Source organism: Cryptotermes secundus, unplaced genomic scaffold, assembly GCF_002891405.2.
Source record: "Cryptotermes secundus unplaced genomic scaffold, Csec_1.0 scaffold391, whole genome shotgun sequence".
Lineage (NCBI taxonomy): Eukaryota > Metazoa > Arthropoda > Insecta > Blattodea > Kalotermitidae > Cryptotermes > Cryptotermes secundus.
In genome coordinates, this window is record NW_019737394.1 from 900,344 (window position 1) to 924,557 (window position 24,214).

At 37.9% G+C, this 24,214-nt stretch overlaps 1 protein-coding gene across 3 annotated transcripts in view; it reads right to left on the minus strand.

Moving 5' to 3' along the window:
• Positions 1-3,203: 3,203 nt before the first annotated feature.
• Positions 3,204-24,214, minus strand: part of LOC111870314 (probable cytochrome P450 304a1) — a 96,782-nt gene continuing 75,771 nt past the window's right edge. For all 3 annotated transcript variants that reach the window (XM_023862489.2, XM_023862490.2, XM_023862488.2), the window contains 8 exons: positions 18,032-18,280; positions 17,215-17,378; positions 13,576-13,848; positions 10,477-10,594; positions 8,978-9,158; positions 7,825-7,942; positions 4,939-5,080; positions 3,204-3,843 (listed from right to left, as the gene is read on the minus strand). In XM_023862489.2, coding sequence (XP_023718257.1) covers positions 3,662-3,843; positions 4,939-5,080; positions 7,825-7,942; positions 8,978-9,158; positions 10,477-10,594; positions 13,576-13,848; positions 17,215-17,378; positions 18,032-18,280 — 1,427 coding nt within the window. In that variant the 3' untranslated portion in view covers positions 3,204-3,661. The remainder of the gene's footprint in view (positions 3,844-4,938; positions 5,081-7,824; positions 7,943-8,977; positions 9,159-10,476; positions 10,595-13,575; positions 13,849-17,214; positions 17,379-18,031; positions 18,281-24,214) is intronic.

Here is a 24,214-nt window from a genome sequence, read left to right on the forward strand (position 1 = left end):
CGTTCACGTGTGATACGAAATTTTGACATACAGTCGAACAGTTTTAGCAAGACAGAAGACACCTGATGACGGCTGTATACAGCCGAACCATGTAATGTGGAAGAAGGGTGACTATTTAATTTTAAGATGGAAATATGTGTGAAATAAATAATATATTAATGCAACAGGATGCTTAAAAACAAAATTAGGGAAAGAAAACATCGGGTATATTCGTTTTTGTGACAATTTAAACTGAGGAGCTTATATTGTTTCAAAGGACCTTAACTGACGTTTCGGAGGAACATATCGCCTCCATCTTCAGGGTAGAAGAAGCGAGGAACCAGCATGCTGACAGACTAATGTCGAGTTGAATAAACCAAGCTGTATAAGAACAGGAAGAGAAGGGAGACAGGTTACATGGGTATTCAGTAGAGAGGAGAGGGGAAGGGTCTGTGGAGATGAACAATTAAGTCCTTGAAAAACCATTTAACCCAGGTAGATTAGATTAATTATTCTTCATGAAAGCATAATGGTTTTTAAAAGCAGTTCAATGAAGGAATAGTACTACTACAACCAATAAAGCTCAGTTCAAAAGTATTTGCCATTTATTGCATGGAAACTGGGTACATGCTAAACTTTTACACCTACGAAGAGAAAGAAATGAATGAAGAAGAATGAAGAGAGGATAGTTTTAAGATTCACATCATTGTGTCAGTATCTCAGATACTGATCTCTGTGACAAGTTTTCTGTAGTTTTCCCCTTCTTTGTCGACTTTTTATGCAGTACTTTTGGCTGTGGCATGATTTTATAAAAAGTCTTCCCATAGGAACCATTAACTGCTGAATCAGATTTTACAGTGGTGGGTTACATATTTTTCACCAGGTGGAAGGAATGTGAGTCAGAGTGTGTGCTTACTGCTGGCAACATACATTACACTGACGCCAGAATATTTGTGTCAAGATCAAACAAAGAGAAAAAAATGGAGAATGAAACAGTTGTCTGCAGTACTTTCCAGAATGTCTGTGGTCTGCTTTAATTATTGAAACAGCCGAGAGAAAGTTTTGAACATTTTTCCTCATATCATCACATGACTCAGAGAATATGCATCAACAACTTTATGTACAAAGTAGCATAACATACACTGAAAATTCAGCAGGAGATCTCATCATTTGTCATATAAGCTCTCATACTACTAACTTCCCTTGCTTTCCGGTCCAACATGTCATCAAATGACATGTTGAGGCTGACATTTATAATGCTATCTCCCATGAATAACACAAACAAATAGTCAATCATGAACCATCCCCTTCGTACAGTGTACTACACTTCACATATCCATGCTAAAATATTATCAGTACTCACCAAATCGACATAATACACTGAAACAAAAGAGTGCTTGCTCATTTGTGACCTGCTTCATAACTTCTGTTATGCAGTTTGTTGATACTTCATACCTGTATGGTACCCCAAAACTGAATAATGATAGTAATAATTCTCACAACTACAAAACCTCTTTATGTATATGTAGTAAAGATAAAGGTATTCCTGTGCTTAACTAATTAAGCACTATGCCATTAAGACGTATGGGGGAGTGGATGTATAGTTTCACATTTTCTTGACCTTGGTACTAGTTGCAGGTGAGTGGTCAGCTTCACGCCCCGTTTGATTGATGAGGAAATTAGATTAAATTCAAGTAATGCTTGCTACCATTCAGCTCAGAACCTTTTGTCTTCTTGTCTGCTGCCTAAAAATATGAAGATCAAAGTTTACAAATTATAATTTGTGCTGTTGTTCTTTACAGGTGTAACAAAATGATAGGATGCTGGAGAAAACTGCAAAATGAGGAGCTTCAAAATTTATACTGCTTGCCAAATATAAATAAAATGATCAAGTCAAAAGGATAAGATTGTCAGTTAACATAGTATGCATGACAGAGGAGGAAACCATACAGGATTTTGGAAAACTAGAGGGAAAGAGACCAATAGGAAGATTTAATGAGGTTTGACAATAAAGTTCGCGAACTTTAGTGTAGTGGACAGAGAAAACTGTATGGTTTGATGACGTTGGCATATCAGCCTTTCACAGCTGTGTTGTTGTCAATCTGTGGCAGTCTCTTTCTGAGTGACATCTATTTTGTCTGAGTGTGTTTTGGTGTGCCATCATGAGACTTACAGAGCTTCAATCAGAGCAACAAATAAGTATTAAATTTCTTGTTAAATTTGGCAAGAGTGGAAGTGAAATCAGAGAAATATTAATGCAAGTTTACAGGGATAATGCTATGAAGAAAACAGCAGTTTACAAATGGATGGCAGGTTTTTCTGATGGAAGAGGAAGTGTCACTGACGAAGAGAGATGGCCAGCAACGAGCAGAACTGATGAAAACAGTGCAAAAGTTCATCAAATTACGCGTGAAAATCATCAGCTGACTGTCAGGATCATAACAGAGTAAGTGAACATTGATAGAGAAACAGTTAGGAAAATCTGAAATGAAGATCTTGACACGAGGACGGTGTGTGCCAAAATTGTTTCGAAGCAGCTCATATGGCACTGTCTCTGAGGGAGTTTTTAGCTAGTAAACAAATAACTATGCTGGAACACCCTCCCTGTTCACCGGATCTAGCCCCCAGTGACTTTTTTTTCTTTCCCAAGATAAAGGAAATGTTGAAAGGAAGGCATTTTGATGACATTTGGAGTAATACGATGGCAGCTCTGAAGGCCAATCCACAAAACCAGTTCCAAAATTGTTTTGGACTAGGCGCTGGCATCAGTGCATAGCTTCTCAAGGAGAGTGCCTTGAATGTGACAACAGTGATATCCAGCAATGAGGTATGTAACACTTTTACCGGGACGTGATGATTTCGCGAACTTTATTGTCAAACCATGTACACAGATGGGAGCATAATATTAAAATGGATCTTATAGTAATGGAGTTGTGGGTTATGAATTGGATTCATCTAGCTCAGGATAGAGACCAGTGGGGGATGCTTGTGAAGATGGTAATGAATCTTTGGGTTCTGCAAAATTTTGTGAACTTCCTGGCTAACCAACTGTTTACTCTTAAGGACTCACATTCATGGAGTTAGTTTGTTAGAAATATTAATTTTGCCATTTCAAGGATTTGGGAAGACATTTTCATGGTGGATTATGTACACAGCAGTCACTACAGAAAGCTATGGCTGAAGGAAATGGAATCCTGCGTTTACATGAAGGTACACTTGGGACATGTTGGTAAGGAATTTATGTTATGAAATTCTCTTTATACATAATTGAAAAGAGCACAATCAGCAAGCAGATTAGATTCAATGCTGATTTCTCATTTCACCATATTAATTTTCTCACATTTATCCCCTGCAATTCAAAATGACTTCCCATAAGCATTCATCTGTTCAAGCAATTCCCTGCTGCTGCAGAACCTGAAGCCCAGTACTGAGCCCAGATCCAGCTAAGCACCTGTGAAACATACACACATCTTCTTTTCACAGGATAATTTTAATTATATTGTCTATCTACATATTTATCTCCAAACTGGCCTTATGCATGAGTTTCACAGTAAGTTACTGCATATTTTTCTTGTATTTGCCACACGCAAAATTTTAACAAAGGTTTTAATACATTATGATTAACATCACTGATAAAGGATGCATTAATAGTCTGAGACCAGTGTTAGGTTACTGCTGTGGATCAAGTTCTAGGCAATGGCTGGAACCACACTTCTGGTGATGTCTGATGAAACCCATTAACTGTATGTAGGTCAGGTGGTTTTTGCCCTTTGGGCACAGCTAATGTGAAGTTTTGCAACAGTCCTGTCAGTATCAACCACATGTTCTGACGTCCAAAGGTCTCTCCAGCACACAGTCTCTTCCCTGCAAGATGATATCAACAGTGAACTCATTATGTATGTTCAGTGGCTCCAAAATTCTTTTAGTCTGAGGCTTCCTTGATGTGAACAAAGAGTTTGAGTCCCCAATATATAAAGATGTTTCAAAATGTAATTCCTCAGTTTAATGAAAGAAACTGCTAATGAACATTTATGATATTTATGAAGTATTTTTAAATAAACTGTAAGTTTTTAATTTAATTTAGGCTTCAATGATCAAAATTTATTCTATAATCTTTTCTAACTTCCTATTTTTTTTGGTCGCTCCCAGAAAAAGTTTCATGGCTTCCTCAGGGGTTCACATCTCCTACTTTATGAATTACTCTTCTAAACCATACAAGATGAAGTGGCCACTCAACTGTGTCTAGTGTGCAGTTTAAGAACAGTAGGAGCTTCACTTGTGCTTCACAATATAACATAATGACATGGTGTTTAACCGATGTCACAAGTTTGCCATCACCATTTGCCCTACATCTGGACATCGTGTTGGCATTTTCTGTTCCTTGTCAGAAAATGACCTTAAAAAATCTTCACATGTTTGAAAAATTTTCACTGTACAATATGTCATAGAAGATAATAAATTGGGAGGACTCTGTTATCTATGTATTAGCCCTTTGTGATATTCCATTAACTTATACATTAGCAAGTGACACAAAAAGTCGAATTACCACCACATTTTTCAACATGCCAATGCCTCCAACTTTAGAAGTTATCTTGTAAAAACAAGACCCAAAACCTAGGTGAAGAATGTGCCTCCAACAGCAAATGCACAAGCTTAGTATTTGATTTTGTTTTTATAATGTTAACCCTTTGGTTCATTTAGGAAATATATGGGTTTTGGTTTTGTATTTAAAAATAAATATCTAAAAACCTCCTTAGGTTAGACTTTGGATTTTAGTTTTACAAATTAACTTGTATTGTTGGCAGGGCTAATTGGATGGACAGCATGGCCATACAATTTTGAACTTACTTAGGTCACCAGCTAATATGTGAGTACCAGACTTTCTAGTCAGAGAAGAAGGAATTTTACCTTCCAACATGATTGGAAGTTTGCTGATTAGATACAGGCATAGTCACTAACCTGCTCCAAATGGCAGGGTGAGATCCTTCTTGAGAAGCTGTCCCTTTTCATCGAGAAACCTCTCTGGTCGGTATATGTGAGGATCTCCCCACACTTCAGGATCATTGTGATAGCTATGCAGTCCAGTCAGTAGCATTGTGTTCTGTGCAAAAAGCATAAGATTATTCCAATATGAGGAATGCATGCACCTGGCCTTTACTTGGTTCGTCTGCAGACCACTTACTGATGCTGTATCAACTAGAGAGGGTATTTAGTATCAGAAGAGAAGGAAGGATAATTTAGTACAAGGGACTGGAAAATATAGGGCTGAAACTGTAATGGCTTGTATCAAAGTATGATCATAGTATTCACTTGGAGAAAGTGAAGAAATCTAAGTCAGGTAAACCTCAGTCAGGTAGCCAGATGAAATGTAAGGGTACCATTTGAATAAATATCAGCTGCATTACTATATTGCACAACTTACTTGGTGTTAGGAAGGAATGTAAGGAAAATATGTGAGATAATATTATGAAAACTTATTGGACAAGTGAAGATCTGCTGAATTGTCGGTGTATGTTATGCTATGATGTACACAAAGTTGTTAATGCATATTCTCCATGGCTGTGCTGATATGAGAAAAAATGTTCACATTTTGTCTCAGCTGTTTCAATAATAATTAAAAAATATTATGTAGCAGGAGCTGACCACAGACATTCTGGAAATTGCCTATGGGAGGTTGGATAATTAAACCATGTGACTGTATTTTTAGAGAAAAAGATGTGATTGTGGTCACCTTTAATGTAACCTTCTTAGTGTGGTAACCTTTCAACATTTTACACTTATTTCAACATCCTTGCCATGTCTGAAAATATTTCTTGAAAGCCATTTCGGCACTGACATCTCAGAATATTTGTAGGCAATACAAAATGAGACCTTTTCAAGAGACTTTCAAGTTCAGCATAAAGATATAGAGTGGTAACCTAGTAAAGGATGAGAATGGTGATCTGCTTGAAGATTGCCACAACATTTTGAATAGGTGGAAGAACTACTACTCTCAGTTATTGAATGTACATAGGTTCAGTGATGTTGGGCAGATAGAAATACATACAGCTGAGCTGTTAATACCTTATACTATCCCTTTTGAGGTTCAAATTGCTATTGTAAAAACTGAAAAGGTATAAATTTCGAGGTAGCGATCAAATTCTGGCAGTACTTATTCAAGCAGGAGGCGAAATATTACGTTCTAAGGTCCACAAGCTAATTATTTCTAGTCCTCATAAGGAAAAATTGATCAGTGGAAGGAGTCTATTACTGTACCAGTTCACAAGAAGGGTGGTAAAACTGATTGTAGTAATTACAGGAGGACATCACTGCTAACAACTTCATACAGAATTTTATCAAATTTTTTCTCTCAAGGTTAAGTCCATACATAGATGAAATTATTGGGGATCATCACTATATGTTTCGACATAACAGCTCAACTACAGATCAAATCTTTTCCATTCGTCAGATACTGGAGTTGAGAAATAAGAGTACAATGAGACAGTACATCAGCTATTTGTATACTTAAAAAAAGCCTATGATTTATTTAAGAGGGAAGTATTGTACAATATTCTGATAGAGTTTGGGATACCCATAAAACTAGTTAGGCCAATTAAAATGTGTTTAAACGAAATGTATAGTAAAGTCTGTACAGGTAACCCTTTGTCTGATAATTTCCCTATCCTTAATGGTCTAAAATAAGGAGATGCTTTATTGCCACTCCTTTTCAACTTTGCCTTAGAATATGGAATTAGGAACGTCCAGGGAAACCAGGTGGGACTGAAACTAAACAGGACACATCAGCTGTTGGTCTATGCCGATGATGTGAATCTGCTGGGTGATAATGTAGATACCATAGAGAAAAACACACAAACTTTAATTGACGCAAGTAAAGGGGTTGGTCTAGAAGTAAACACAGAGAAAACTAAGTATACGTTACTGTCTCATCACCAAAATGCAGGGCAAAATCATGACATAAAGATAGGAAACAGATGTTCTGAAAATGTGGCACAGTTCAGATATTTGGGAACAACGATAATAGATCAAAACCTGATTCAGGAGGAAATTAAGAAACGACTGAACTCGGGTAATGCTTGCTACCATTCAATCCAGAACCTTTTGTCTTCTTGTCTGTTGTCCAAAAACATAAAAATTAGAATATATAAAACTATAATTTTGCCCGTGGTTCTGTATGGGTGTGAAACTTGGTCTCTTATGGATTGGATAGATCTGGCTCNAGAATTTTGGGGTAAAGCAAGTGTCACGTAACTTTGAGCAAGGCCAAGAGTAACCTTGAATGTGCATAAGAAAAATTTCAGACAAGGGGGTGGATGGAGGGTGTGAGAAGTAACAGGCAGCCAGTGGAAGAATGAGTGGTAAGAAACTCCTCCCACCACAAGGTATGACTAGGAATGCGGGCCTTGTTCGAAATTACATGACACAGTCTATAAGCAGGGCAGATATTTAACATTCAGAGAACGCTTGGTGGAGAACTCTGAAATTTACATTCACCAGGGAGTACACGTGTTCTGGTCCCCTGTATCCATTTGTGTGTGTGTATGTGAGTAAACATTCACAGGAGCCTAAATCCACCAATCAGCTAAGTGGATACTACGGGGCAGTTATCATTTGTATAGTGCAATTTGAATAAAGACTTTACACAGCTAATTGGCATTGAATGTTGACCTTCCAAAACCTGAAGCCTCCGCCTAATCACCCACCCAAGTCGTGGCCAGTCAACACGGCTTGAGATGAGTTGAATTTCTCTACCAGAGCTAGTAGCTCCAAGAAACGGTTACAGTTCATTAAGAATGTAAGTTACTAATAAGGAGAAATATTAAGCTGGAAGATGGTCTGTATGCTTGCCTTTGGTATAAAATATCCACGGAGATGTGTGTCCTCTGTTGCTCTATGGGCAATGCCAAGAGAAAAAATTGAGGAAATCCTCATCAACTCACGCAGAGAAGCTTCCATATATGGCATCCTATAAGAGTAATGCGGAGATATTTTTTAATATGACACAGTGGTCCCATGTAAAGATTTCTTAGGTTGCAGTGAACTGGGCACCAATGATAATTTCAGAGCATCACTCAACTGACAAGAAGAAAATTGGAAACTTCTTATTCAGTAGTACAAAGTTTCATTGTCATCCACATTCATTTACTGAAGACAGAAATACACTGTTGAAAACTTATCAACTTCAGAAATAATACTGCATACTTATATTTCCCAGAAGTCATTTTATGTCTTCATTGTGATAAAAACTAAGGTTGTGGTCTTCTGGGTCATGACACTTTGTAGTATCATAAGTGGTTACAAGCAAATTTCAGAGAAACTTTGTTTCCATTTACAGAATTGAACCAAAAATGTGAGGAATCAGGTCCTTCCAAAATGTTAGGAACCAATTACAATACTACATGGTGACATAATCTTGAAGACAAAATCCTCATATTCTCTTTAAATGTAGATAAAATCAAAATGTGTCAGATTTGAGGTTTTCACTGCGGTGACTATGAACAAAGCAGTCTTCTGGGATGTGGCACTGTGTAGAGCAGGTAGATCTGACTAGTCTGTTAGCACCTGCTCATGCTGGTTCCTTGCTTGTGAATTTTCTTCTTTTCTCTTCTACCCTGAATATGGAGGTGATACGTTACTCCGAAACGTCGGTTAACACAATATCTACATGACGCCACATTCCAGAAGACTGCTGTCTTCAAATCAAAATGTGATTAATATGAAAGTGTTACACTGTAATATGATACACATATTTATGTTTCTGAGTGGTCAGTCTTTGATAAATCTGATAAATATTTGATCTTCATGAAAAATAGGAGTTACATTGTAAATATGAATCAGAATTAAATTTGACACATTTGACAGGATAGCTCACATAAAAAAAGACTTCATTGCAGTCCATTATTTTGTTCTGAGAGGAGAAACATACACAGTCTGTACAATGTACACTAAGTTCAAGGAATGCAAACAACATGGAAGCATTCAACCATTGTCAGTCACTTACTTTGATCGATCATTGAGTGTTGGCAATCTGTTGTGGCCCACCACTGTGTCGATCTCATTCTGTATGTTGGACTGCACTTCTGGGTGATGCATCATGTACATGATGTACATGGAGAGGGTTGTAGTCAGTGTGGTTGCTGTCGAAACCAGTAAATCCCAACCCAGGAATATAAGCTGCTCCTCTAGAATAATTATTATGTAGTAATTTGTCTATTAGACTTTCTGTTCAGTGACATCAGAAGCATGGGAAGGAAGATGAGTGCCTACAGGGTTTTGGAAGCAAAATCTAAAGGAAAGAGAGCAATAGGAAGACATTAAAATGGGATTGAAATGGATCTTAGAGAAAGAGGAGGGGGGTTTGTATAGGATTTATCTGGAGCAGGATAGGGAAGAGTGCCAGGGTCTTTTGAGCATGTTAATGAACATTCAGGTTCAATAAATCCCTGGGAATTTCTGAAATGGCTGAGCAACTGTCGGCTTCTCTGTTGGACTCAGTTCCATGCAGTTTGTCAGGTAATTAGCAATTATAATTATTTTAAATTTAGATTGAACAATGGAATAAAACTCTGTACAAATTTATGTAATAGATTCTAAAGGGTTGTGATGATAGTGTGTAACACTAAAAATTACTGGGTTTTTGGTCTTTTTGCATTATCCAGTATTTTAGAAACTAGAAAACACTACATTTCAGAAACAGGATCTGTTTCCGTCCTTAAGTGAGGGTCCCTTAGAAAGAGCTAACCTCAGTCACTGGTTCAGTGATTGAGGTTAGCTCTTGCGAAGCTTCTAGCTAAATTATATTATTATTATTATTATTATTATTATTATTATTAGTGCTGTTGTCTGTGGTTAGTGACGTAAAAAACAAGTAATATGAGTATTGTGACATGTTGCGCAACGGAGAACCCCTCCCTACCCAGCAATAACGTGGCAACTCAGGTCACAGTGACGTGGCGAATGAGTCAGCGCTCCCTCCCCCCACCACGGTGACGTAAGACGGCGTGAGGTAACAGCGTTGCTAGGCTATATGCAAACACGGTGACGCGGCACGCAACAGGCACCACTGCAGCTATATAAGGGAACTGCACAGCAGCTATGAGTCAGTTGTAATGTGGCTACGGCAGAGTTAAGTAGTAGACGAGTGAGTGTGTTATCAACAGTCCTCAAGTCAGCAGACCACAGTTGGAGTATAGCAGCCGTCGCGGAAAGAAGAACCGGACGTGTGTGTATTTGTGTAATTGGGAGTGTGTGATACAGTGATACATAGCTCCCCTACTGTAAACGTGTAGACTACTGAGGAGAGAGTGAACTGATTTGCGCATAGGGTTATAAATCGTGAAACCCCGCAACAGTGTAAACAGATTAATGCGATTAGGGTTATAAAGTGTAAAATTGTGTAATAATTAATTGTAGCCGTTACTTGTAGGTTGTTAAATAAACCAATTAACAATCTCTACGGCGTATTCAGTAACGAAACACATTACAGTATGTTGTTACTACCGGAGAATGGTGATCCATTAGGATTGTTCTCATTTGTCTTCATTTCCTTGATGTAGATATCAATGAAGTCCCGCATGTGGTCCTCTGAATGTGTCCTGATATGTTCATCAATTGTTTTCTGAAAAGAGAAAACACAATGCAAGTTCACATTATGTTCAAGCATATCTGTCCACTCACCTGGTACGCTTCCTTATGTCACATTGCTGTAGACTGAAGATTCAACACTGAGCTCAACAGTTGTCACAAACTCTTTCAGCTGGCATGACTCTACAATATTCCTGCAGTTCTCAAGGTTGAGAACCCATGGACTTTAGGCATTGTATCACATTATCATTAGCATTAATATTAGATTTAAACAATTAAATTTATTTCAGTCCAATGTGATATATAATGCTTCCACCATTTTAGCACTCAGTTACCCAATATGTTTCGATTCATAATAAATAAACTGAAATAAAATTAATTGTAAACCTGTTAGTGTAATGGACCAGAATGAAACAAATTAAATTAGTGTTAAAATGTCTAAACTGTGTAAGCTTTTGATTATATAGGAATATAAAAGGTAAAGGTATCCCTGTTACAGGCTGTGGAGGCCCATAGGATTGTGAGATGTTGTGGTTCCCACATTTTCTAGACAATCGGCTCATAGATGGCAGCAAGGTTGTCAGCCCTATGCACCAGCTGCCCTTTACCCCCAAGAATATTCCAAGAATATTCGTGGTACTCATTTCTGTTAGAGGCTGAGTTGACACCAGGGTCATAGTGCAGCTGGAGGGATTAGATCAATTGAAAAAAAAGTTGATGACCGCATTGGGACTTAAACCCGCGACTTTCTGGCTTAACACAGTGCCTCAACCAACTACGCTACTGCATGCCGCTATATAGGAATATGGATTATGTAAAAATATGTATAATGACATTCACATTTACTATAAATACACAACAGATTGCAGACAGTCACGGTGTACAGGTCAGTGTAGCACACCCTTGTTCATTCACACTATAAATACAAAATACCACTTTGATTAGAATTTGAAGAGCACAATCTTCTGGGATACAATGCAATGTAATTTGGTCACAATCTTGCTTCTTGCTGATTTCTTGTTTGGCTTACTCTTTAACCCTGAGGACAGAGATTTCTCTGAAACATCAGTGAATTTCAGTCAAATTATGTGGTAATAAACCTAAAGATGGTGGCACTCGTATAGCTACTCCTGTAGGAACCTGAAATCTGACAAGAATCATAACATCACAGCAAAAGTAAATTTTGAAATGCTGTAGTGAGGCCCTGATACTGAAAATAAGAAACACTGAACAACAGCACCAGGGAAGTTCCTATGGCCTTTATTGGTTATTACAAACAAAATACAGATATCAGGGGAAAGCTAAATGTTCCAGATATTATCAATTAACTTGATGAGTGCCAAAAAAAGACTACAGTGCCTGGCCAGAATGAGAGCAAGCAGAATATAAAAGGTGGCATTGAAATATAAGCCACTAAGGTGAACAGATTTTGGTTGGTTAACGAAAATATGGGGAGATCATTTATGTTTAGAAAGTTTAGGAACAACTGATTAAAATTAAATTCTGTGTAGCTTGTGACAGTTTTATTTGTAAGTAAATATCCTACCCCAGTTGCTCGTTTGGCAAGTAGATTTACTTAATTTTTACTTCTAATTAAACAATTCCAAAACTTTGTTGTGTTTCTAGCATGAAGTATGAAGTAGCTGAAATGTTAATTATATGCGTTTTACTCCAGGCATGTTTCAAACTGAATTGCCTTTTAACCAAGCATCAAATGAAAATTGTTAAACTTTATTTCTTATGCTTTGTATTATGTCCACAATGTTACAACAGATGGGAATGTTAATGACATGCAATTCCATTCACTTCCAATGTCAATGGCTTCGTTCTCCTGAGAAATTGCACTACTGGAAATGTGCATTAAAAATGTTACATGTTAATTCCAGGAGAACATTATTACAGAATCTGATAATGTTTCTGAATTCTGAATGGAATAATTTATATGAGAGATCACAATATAATGAAATTATTTTAAAAGCACAAAAAAAGATGCTGAATTCTATGTCAGCAGATCACATCAGTGGAGCCTCAGTATAAGCACACTTGGAACTGAGTCTCACCTAAATCTCACTGGACGAAGTTTGTACATTCCTTGTATTATATATTATGAAGGAAATCTGCCTTGAATTTAGAATACCTAAGTTAGTGATGATCAAAATAATAAAAGTAAAAACAGTAAAGCTATCCTTGTACCAGGCCGTGAAGGCCCATAGGGGTGTGAGATGTTGAGGGTCCCACATTATCTAGACCAGTGGTTCTCAACCTTTTTTTGCTCGTGGCCCACTTCTGACTTTCATTCAGTTCTGTGGCCCCCCCCTCATATTGTTTAATTATAATAAATGTAATATTGATTATAAATATGTACTTTATCAACTGTACTTTTATTTATAACAATTATTATTTGTTTATAGCGTAAGGAATATTGATAATAAGGAAGGGGTCCTCTTCCAAACACTTTGAATACTGAACTGAAGAACACCTGAAATTTACTGAAAAGGTGGCGGTAAAATTCATGAGAGGAGGGGGAGATATTTAGGAAAATAAAGGATAATTCGTTAGGGCTCTACCCACTCTGAGAAGGCGCATACCTGTTTACCGGTACTTGGAATTCCCAGATCTAAGGTTGTGGTTTAAGTACAATAGGTTCTATCCCTTCTAAGTAAGGTACACAAAAACAAGGATATTGAGTTATTGTGTTATTATATGTACTAAACATTTGGCATTTTTATTTATCTTTAATTATTAATAATTTTATTTTAGAAGTGAAAATTTTGTGGCCCACTTAACAGTTTCCACGGCCCTCCATTTTCCAAATTTTGTTTGCGGCCCCACAGAAATACGGCTTGGCCCACTGGGAGGCCATATGGCCCCCGCTGAGAACCACTGATCTAGACCAAGGGTCTCCAAACTATGGCCCTGTTGCTGACCCATATTCTTGAATTGTTACCAAAACTATAAGAACCTTTTATTTCAAAGTAATCAGAATTAATGAAACCTTGCTTTCATTTTACTGACCTTTATGACTTCTACCAACTTAGTATTTGTGTTTCTGATCTGAGTGAATCCTGACTTCTGTGGAAAGATGTGTCTGATCCATGGTGTGAGTGCAAGAGCTCTCCCTGTAGGGTCATTAGCACGCACAAATTTGATGCCTTGTTGTGCAATAAAGCGTGCGTGTCCATGGTCTGTGTATGAGAAACGATCTCCTGCATACATGGACCAAATTGCATTGAGCAGGATGTGAAAGAACAGGTCTGGCAATAAAGCCAGGCCATCTCTATAGATCCCCTGCAAGAAGAGAACAGCATCAAAACTTGAGATGAAAGCATTAAACAGGCAGATATTAAAACTGTACACATTCATACATTATGGGGGGAAACGTTACATGTTCTTATTTGAACTCTGTAAATGACTATGTAGCACTGGAAAGATTGGAAGGAGATGGTTGTGACATTTCCCACATTCTGCTGAAGACACTGAGGAAAACCATGAAACTTCTTTCCCTGCTCACAGCTTGGCCAAAACTTGAAGCTGGTTCTTATCTTCCTTCCCAAAAGAACAGAGATTTATTGCACTGTATTAAGATTTTACTAATCGAAATTGGAAGGTGCTATGGCATGGAAATGAATGTGGAAAAAACAAAATTCGAGACAACCAACCCCAGTCACAATAAAGATAGACCAAGAACAACTGGAGAATGTGAAATGTTTTAAATATTTTGGTAGCTTGTTAATAGATAATGGAAGGTGTACGTGTGAAATTAAATCTAGGATTGCCACGGCAAAAGCTGCATTTAGCAAGAAGAAGAATCTTTTTACCGGCAAATTGGACTTAAATTTGAGAAAGAAACTAGTGAAATGCTACATTTGGAGCATCGCTTTGTATGGGGCTGAAACTTGGACACTTAGGGCACTAGATCAGAAACACCTGGAAAGCTTCAAAATGTGGTGCTGGAGAAGGATGGAGAAGATCAGTTGGACCGATTATGTGAGAAATGAAGAAGTGTTAATTAGAGACAGTGAGCAGATGAATATCCTACATGAAATAAGAAAACGGAAGGCTAATTGGATTGGTCATATCTTACGCGGTAACTGCCTTCTAAAAGAAGTTATTGAAGGAAAGATAGCGGGGCAGATAGAAGTGACCAGAAGACGAGGAAGAAGACGTAAGAAGATGCTGGATGACCCTGGCGACAGAAGAGGATATTTTCATTTGAAGGAGAAAGCTCTGGATCGTATCAAGTGGAGGAACTGTTTTGGAAGAGACTGTGGACCTGTCGTCTTGACAGATTATAGATGAATGAATGAATTAAGATTTGAGATTATTTGTGACCATCCTTTCCTCATCTTTCTTTCTCTTGCACTTCTTTATTTTGTTTTTAACTCCCGATAGAACAGTTATTTTAGTCGCCATTTTCCATTGTCCATGCTTCCCCGTGTTATCTACAAGTTCTCGCTGACCTGCCTGAGCCAATATCCAATGTGGAGGACTGCATAGAACATCAAGGCAGCCAAAAGCACAAATCAGCGAGGCCATCTTCAATCAACCTGATATCCCATGCTAATCTCATTTCTCTACAAAAGCAAAGTATACCTATGATAAGCACCTCATTCTTACTGAGGGCTGCAGCAGCCTTGGTTTGCATAGCATTGTGATTGTCTATAAGGCCAAGCTGCCCTATCTATTACAATCCATAATGCGCCATTTTAGCTCCTATCCCAAGTTGGGTAATCCTATAAATTTAGTAATCCCATGCCTTCCAATTAACACTCGGCCCACAGGATAAAATTCTAGTTTGTCAGGAGCTTGACTTTAATGTCATAACCATCATGCAAATAACACCCAGATGCCGCTCACCTTAGGGTCCAGTAATCACAATCTCCCTGCCATTCTTCCTAATTACTATGGCTTCTTCCTGCTAGAAATCACACTGAATTTTCACCCAAATCAATCATTCAAATATTTAAAAAAATGTGCAGAATACAGAGCCCAGACTGGCCTAACAGCTTATTACCATCCATCTGCTATCCTCTGATTGGATTCTTACTTCACAAATAAAAATACCAAGGATATTCTACATAGCAGAGCAGCAGCAGTAGACCCCAAACCTGAGGCCACCATGGCCAGCAAAACCAGAGACCAGATGATAAAACCAATGGAGCAGGTCCCTGGCAGAAGTAGCACTGATGGGCTGCACTCAGAGAAAGACATTTTAAAGAGTCTGCCCTTACTGAGCTTTGATTTTATAACTGTGAAGCAGATGATTTTTTTCAAAGAGACTGACATGGGAAGTCAAATGGTAAATTTCTCCTTGTATCTGATAATAGTTCCTGGAAAACCCACAAACTGAGTACAATAACTAACTCTGGAACATTGTTATCTTAGAGAAGGAACAGAGCCCAGAATGGGCTAAGAAATCTGGGCAGATGGAGCCATTTTCAGCAGAGAGGGCAGAGGTCCCGTGTCCCATGCAGCATTACACACCGATAACATGTCTTGAATGGAAATTTTGTGGCATGTTCACTGAAAGGTGGATTGGTTTAATCAGAAGAGAGAGCCGTTACTATGTTATGGCACAGTAAGCATCTCACCACTCTAACAATGACTGAACATGCAACAGAGGAACAGTGTTTTCTGTTAGGTTTTCATGGAAAGTGATGTCACCTAACAATAGAAGAACTGTTAGAAGCGGTATTTTCTTTGTGGTTCATGCCAGGATAATATAACAAGGACCAGCTGCCATGAAAAAACAATCCAGAGATGGCAGAAGAGTTAGGAGTTTGGAGTGACATAGCTGCCAACCTGAGAGTGAAGGAACTTCCACTCTTGGAGGATGTTACCAAGCAGCACAGTGAAGACCATGACTGTGTGTGGTAGTGATTTGTGAAGTGTAGTCACAAGCTGTATGAGTGTCCAATAAATCAATTTACCAATCCAAACTCCATCTATAGTATCTTCATCATGCGACAATATATCATTTTTTAATTATATGTTCAAGGTTACAACTGCACTACAGCACATATAATATAGCTTTATGGCAGTGTGTCAGAAGAAGCAAAATGGAGGCCATGACAGAACTTATCCTAAATTTAATGAAACAAAATAGCCAGCAGATATCAAGGGCCCCCCATAGTTGTAGTATTTCGTGAAATTTATACTGAAAGGCAGTGCTGTTTGCTGAGTAATCAATAGCCATAAGGCTGTTGACGCAGGTTAGTACTATTGATACTAGGATATCTGACAAAGGACTGAATGTCAGAAAGGGCAGTCCAAGATCATAAGTATCAAGACTGTCACTAAAATATGGTCATTAGCTCCAAGAGGGGATTGAGAACAAACACTGAAAAATAAATCACAGAAACAAAAGAGATGGACTGACTTACTGTCAGTCATAATGCAACTGTTTTTGGTTTGGCTCATTATTCTACCCTGAAGACGAAAGCTGCATCAGGTCCCTCTGAAATGTTGGTACCTCGCTATTAGTAACACAACGTCACATACAAAAATTGTGACTTGAATGTACTGTCATATGTGAAGGTTCTTATATGATGCATTCTCCTCTGTGCAGATTACTGACTTGACAAGAATTCACACAATTTTCAGTAGTTAAAAGAGGCAACTAGATACAATGCCAAATGCAGGCTAAATACCCACCTTATCCTGCTTCTTGCCATTCAGAATATCGACCATATCCTGAATCTCCTGCTGCACCAAGTTCTCCAGTGAGGCAGAGCGAGTGCCAAACCCAAAGTCTCTCATGTGCCTTAACATGTAACGTCTCTGATGTGCCCACAGAGGTCCATCTGCCAGGATTACACCTGCACATTACAGATATCATTGCAAATTATGGAAACTGTTTAACCCTTTGGCTGACAAGCCCTGCCATAGAACTACCCGCTTCGTGATAATGCAGCCACACAATGAAATATCTACCTCAAATGGCCTTGAAACAACAGCTTGTATAAAAGAGTGACAGTGCAAAAATATGTGTGTGTAATCAAACTTATGTTTCTTATGGCTTGGTGCTTAAGCCTATTCTTTTTTTCTTTTCCTTATTTATCTAACGATGCAGGTGATAGGTTCCTCCGAAATGTCGGTGGTCTCACTGGACTATACAGCATTATGTACCAGAAGGTCGAAATCTTTAATACACAAAATGTTAGAAGGTATTATTTTTTTTTGATTTAATGATGTAAATATGAGTATTAATATTCACTTATTTTTTTAATAAAGAGAGGTTTAAGGAATCTTAGGTCAGTATTATATTATATAATATGTTGTAAATTCTGACAAATTTGAATTGCTGTTATTCAGTCATGGTCTGAATTCCAGAAATTAGTATCTCCATTATAAACTACTGTCCTGTCATTAAGGCGAAACAGTGATATATTTATCTGAGTTACTCTTTCTGATCTTAAGAATGCCTATATAATGAGAGTATTGAAGTTTAAACGCATGACAATCTGCATACCCAGAAGCTTCCCAAGGCCACGTTCCCTTGCAATAATTGTGTCCATTCTTCCCAGAAACTCGGGTCTTGTTTCTATTTCCTTGATGGTCTCATAGTCACAAGCAACAACAGTAGGTACACCTCCAAGATAGAACCCTAACAAATTGCTGCGATACCTGCATCTCATTTTCTCTATTGCCTTGTGGATATAGGTCCAGTTGTTTAACAACAGAAGCCAATAAGCTCCATATATTGGCAAACTGGGGGGACCTGAAAAGACACCATCACTGTAAGCATTGTTCATTGAGTTGTTGAGAAATAATATGCTAAACAATACAAACTATGAAGAAAGCAACGTGTATATGTGGTGTTAACCGACGTTTCGGAGGAACGTCGGTTAACACCACATATACACGGTGCCAAATCCCAGAAGACTGCTTTCTTCATAGTCACCGCCGTGAAAGCCTCAAATCTTACAATACAAACTATTATGCTCCACATTTATACAGGTAGTTGAGTTGGAACAATATACCAGCATTATTCTTTGTGCCACAATATTTGTAAAGTTTCTTAGAAACAGCAGTGCCATTACTTAGCAGTCAGAATAAACTTGAAGCAGCTCAACTAATACAGAAGTGTCTTACACCTTAGGGTTTGCCTATTTCACTTTCATTTAGGGAACTGCTAAAAGTGGCCATGTAGCTCTCAACTCAACCCTTTTTCAGTGGCTTGAAACACTTAGGTCATAGATTTATTAGTCAGAGAGTATTATTTGTGTTTGAACCTAAATTCTTCATGTTCCTTAATGACTCTCCACTCTTGTGTGATATTATTTATATGTTATGATTTAAACGCAGATAGTAACAAAATTTTCCTCTGTATAAACATGCAAACAATCCAGAAAATTGTATTTTTTAGTTGTATTAAGTACAGTTTGGCATTTAGTCGGTCCCTTATCACCACGGCATGGTGAACCTCTGATTGCAAGTGGAGGAGATGGCCTCCTGATATGAAGGGAAACTGTTGAAGTGTTATATGTGCAGCCTCAGACACTTGATACAGGCTTCTCCAGCTTTTGGCAGTTAGGCATGGTGGGCTATCAGCTCCTCACTGTACAGTAACAGCATGTTATAAAATGTTAAAAACTGGTCCTCAGACTTGAAGGAATTCTTTTGAACTGCCTACACAAGGGAACACATATGAGATTTGGCACATGGATTGTAAGGAGTTTCTGTAGAGCAGGTTCAGTGAAAACAGCAACAAGAGAATCAGCAAAGTTTAAATTGTATTTTGTGGAATAGGAGTTGCACTGAACCAGCAGGCAATTATACCACTGTCACATGTTTCAATGACTAAGGATTCAAATTGGTAATTGGATTTATTGACCATTTACAGGCCATAACTACAAATAATTATAACACTCTAAGGATTAATGTAATTGTGACACATAAATAACATCTTCAACATCTGTTTACACTAGTTGTTGCTAGGTATCAGATCTCAAAAGTGGCTTCACCTTTACAATGCCTTCACTGAATTACACATTCCAAATATTACACATGAAGTCTTCTCTTCACAGCCTCATTCTTGCAACTAATGCTTTTCTTTGCAGCCTCCTGTACAGACCTGAACTCACAACTCCTTTCCATGATGGCTTCGGGTCTTTGACTGACGGCTTCTCAGCTATGACTGACTGGAACCTCTTACAATTCTTCGGCATGGACCACATAGAAAAATCTCTCATCTGTTGTCAGAATTATTGTGTAACCTAGCAATCAGTTGTAGCATAGCCCACAGAGAACACAGTTCCCACTGTTGCACGTTCGCGGGAATTTGTTTATTGAGCCGTTGAGTAGAAACGGGTTGCATAACCCTGTTGTTTTATTGTTGGTGCGTCTGTTACTTAGAAGCGGCCGTTTCTCTGGCTCAGCAGTTCTCGCATGAAGTTAATACGGCACAATACATATCTTTAATGGAAAATGGAATGACAATCATCAGGTGGGGGAAAGAGATTTTGTTGATAAGGGGAATAATATCAGCAGTCAAGGGGGGTGTTTTCTTTGTGGCAAGATGTCAAATACAACACTAAAAGTTCACTTGTGTGATGCTGAATTTTGAATGTACATTCCTCAAATGACAATGAAAGAGATAATACAAAGGACAGCTTTTATGAGGAACCTGAGCATGTTAATCAAGAGCTGTATTAAAACAGTTAACCACTGTTTATGTATATAAGTATCATATCAACATTCAAATGCCAATCTGATAATAGGGAATGAGAGTTTATAATGATTAATTAATTTTAATTCGCTAGTGGAGGGTGGAGTCCAGCTGGGTCCACTCGGCACGGTGGCCACTGATTGGCCTACTGTACCTGCCCCAGGTAATTATGATGAAAAATTTGGTGGAATGAAGATTGGCAAGGGAAATCGAAGTAATGGGAGAAAACTCGACCCAGCGCCACTTTGTCCACCACAAATCCCACTCGACCAGACCCGTGATCGAACCCGGGCCGCTGACATGGGAAGCCAGCAACTAACTGCTTGAGCTATGGCGCGGACTTCTAATGACTTAGTAATGATAATGAAGTTAGACACTAAAAAAATCTAATTTTCAAGAGTACACTGTTCCCACATTGTGACATTAAAAATACACTTGGATATCTCCTGAACACAACTGTTCCCATCTTTACCATCAGGATATGACATTCTAGTGTACCTGATGACAAGTCTTTCAGAGGAGCTCACTGATACTGATCATTGCCTGCTGACTGCAAAAGTTGGAGGGATTGTCTGTAAAGCAACAATTCAGGTTATTTGATACGAGATTCAATCTCAAACAGGTAAATAAAGATAAAGGAAAATGTGTGTCAGCAGTTTTGGAGGATGTAGATGATGCTGAAGACATGAGGTAGGGCCTAGGAATGTATTAGAATACCATCAAAATTTTCACACAAAAACAATCTAGCTAAGAGGAGTTAAATAATCATAAGCAGTGGTTTAGTGAAGAAAGTTCAAACGGCAAAATAAAGTGATACAAATTAACGGCGTTTGTTAGAAGATCTGAGTGAAATAAATGGAGTTAATATGATCATTGCCAAATGAGAAGATGGTGGACAATTCAGGAAGAAAAGAGGGAATTTCTAACATTCAAAATCAATATGCTTCAAATGGAACATAATGAGCAAGAACAGCAGACTTGTATAGGGACTCTAACGATTTTGAGAACTATTACAAACCAAGAATTAACTTGGTTATCAATGAAAGGGGTGAACTGAGTGCAGATGCCTATGTATTTTGAATAGATGGGAGAATGATTTCTCTCAGAGAGTGAATATACATACAGCTAGTGATTTTAAGCAGACTTAAATATGTCCAAATGAGCCATTAGTACCTGAGTCTAATCCATCTGATGTTGAAATTATCACTGAAGAGTTGAAAAGATGCAAGTCACTGAGTACCAATCAAATTCTGACAGAAATAATTCAAGGAGGATGTGAAACATTATGTTCTGCTATCCCTAAATTTATTAGTTCAGTTTGATATAACAAAGAATTACCTCTCTTCGGGAAGAATAATAAAATTGATTGTAGTAATTATCCAGGTATATTTCAGCTATCAATTTCATACAGGATTTTATCCAACATCATTCTCTCAAGACTTCTGTAGAGGAGTCGAGGGTCATGATTAGGAATTTCGACATAATAAATCAGCCACTCATATTGAGATACTGGCCACTACCTGGTGGTCGCAAAGGTTATGGAAAGACTGGCAGTGAGTAAACAAACAACGCACAGAGTTCTTATGGAGTGGTTCAATCTAAAGAAATTAAACGAGGTAGAGTGTAAGGTACAGTATCACGTTGAAATCTCAAATAGGTTTGCAGCTTTGAAAAACTTAAGACAGTGAGGTGGACATTAATAAAGCTTGGGAAACTATTAGCGAGAATATCAAAATTTCTGCCAAGGAGAGTCTAGGTTATTATGAATTGAACAGGCATAAGCAATGGTTTGACGAAGGATCTCAGAATTATCAGACCAAAGAAAACAAGCCAAACTGCAGTGGTTGCAGGATCCAGGTGAAATAAATGGGGATAATCTGAACAATTATAAGACATGAAACCATCAGGCATTTCAGGAACAAAAAGAGGGTATATCTGAAAGACAAAATTGATGAGCTTGCAATGAACAATAAGAACAAGAACATTAGAGAACACAGAGAAAATTAAGTGTATATTGCTGCCTCATCATCATGCAGGTAAAATCATAATACAACGATAGAATACAGGTGTTTTGAAAATGTGGCACAGTTCAGTTATTTGGGGCCGACAACAAATCAAAACCTCATTGAGGAAATTAAAAGAAAATTGAAGTCAGATAATGCTTACTAACATTCAGTCCAGAACCTTTTGTTTTCTCTTCTGCTGTCCAAAAACATAAAAATTAAAATATACAAAACTATAATTATGCCTGTGGTTCTGTATGGGCATGAAACTTGGTCTCTGACATTAAGGGAGGAACACAGACTGAGGGTGTTACAATTCTCAACCTATTATCAAAAAAACCTTTCACATTTTCTAACACTTTTAACATACCTTTACAGCATTTCAGAAAATTATAATTTGATATGCAATATACCCTTATATTTGTCGTTCATGCTTTTTTTATGTATTTGCTACTCTATTATAACATAAACTTGAGGCAAGAGTTTTATGTCAGTACATAACACGACACAATGCACCGATAAGGATCCTTATTGGTATTTTTCAATGACTACATATTCCTGTGTACAACTGTCTGATGATGGTTTTATGTGACCGAAACATGTAGCAGTATAAAGACCAGAAATAAAACTGAGTATCTGTTGTGTTGACGGTGACATATACGAGTATATCTGTAACACACAACAGGATGCAGCCAATGAAGGAGTGATCGAAGTTTAGGCACTTACAACATTTATTAGAATCTAATCCTTATTCAGAATTGGGTGATTAAGCACCAGCATTAAATGAACCCTTCACAAAACATTCATTTGGTCCATAGCGACTTATACTTCACCAGCTTGGGACTTGGCAACATCCACCCATCTTCTGAACTTGCAGCACAAAAGAATGAGATTCTCCTAACCATTGGTCAATTTCAAAAGCACACAGGCGTTTGCAAATTGTATATATCTTTCAAACTATCATATGCATGTGACTATATTACAAAATTATGCGGGGAGGTTGCATAACTCATATACAACAATGAAAATGCAAATATTCGCCACGCTGTAAAAGGCGAAGCCAGATGCAGAAAATATAAGCTTAAGCTGGGCGATCAAGCTTGTGACTACGCTGCGATCATAGCGTGATTGATAGAGGTCTTCTATACATTGTGCATACAAGTATCGTATATATAACCGTACGTTATGCATACATGTAAAATTGTAGCTACTGTGTATACACGTGTTTTAAAATGATTGAGACTCTTGACAAAGGACAAACTGCGTATATATGTAATTTTGTTAATATAGTTAACTGTTAATGTGTTAACATGTACAGCTGGCCCTGGCTCTTGATGAATAACAGACCAGTTTGTTCGACAGAGAGGACGGCACACAACAGTGAAACTAACTACCTTGTTGACGACAATAATTTGGTCACTGGCCACAGAATTAGGCTTCACACCAAGCCAAACCGACTTGCTTATGGACAGTCTTAATGTGACACTGACTTGAGCCACGCGCTTTGTGTATTGCCTGCCACATGCTGTGTTCTTTTGCATGGCCTGCTTTTCAACTTTGTAGATGGAGGCAAGATGTTCCTCAGAAAATTCGGTTGTCTTTTAATGACTGAACGGTGTTATATCTCAGAAGACAATTTTTTTATACAAAGTGACTGCAAATTATTATCGGTGTTTCTGTGGCTTGTAATTTCCAAATCTTACGTGAACTGAAAGGTGTGCATGTTAAAGTTGTTTATCATTCTCAATAGTGATTCTATGAATAATAAAACTTTTTGAGTTACAATTTCATATTCCATCAGCAGTTTTATTTTATTCTTTCCAATCTGAAAATTATAGGCCACGGAAATCCCGACAATAATTTAGAATCACCATGTATTTTTGAAAATGTAATTGTAATTTCATTTTTGTGGGTAAGTAATTGTCAAATCTAACGTGGGAGCATAAATAGGACTTAGCGTGCACAGCCTATAATAGTGTGG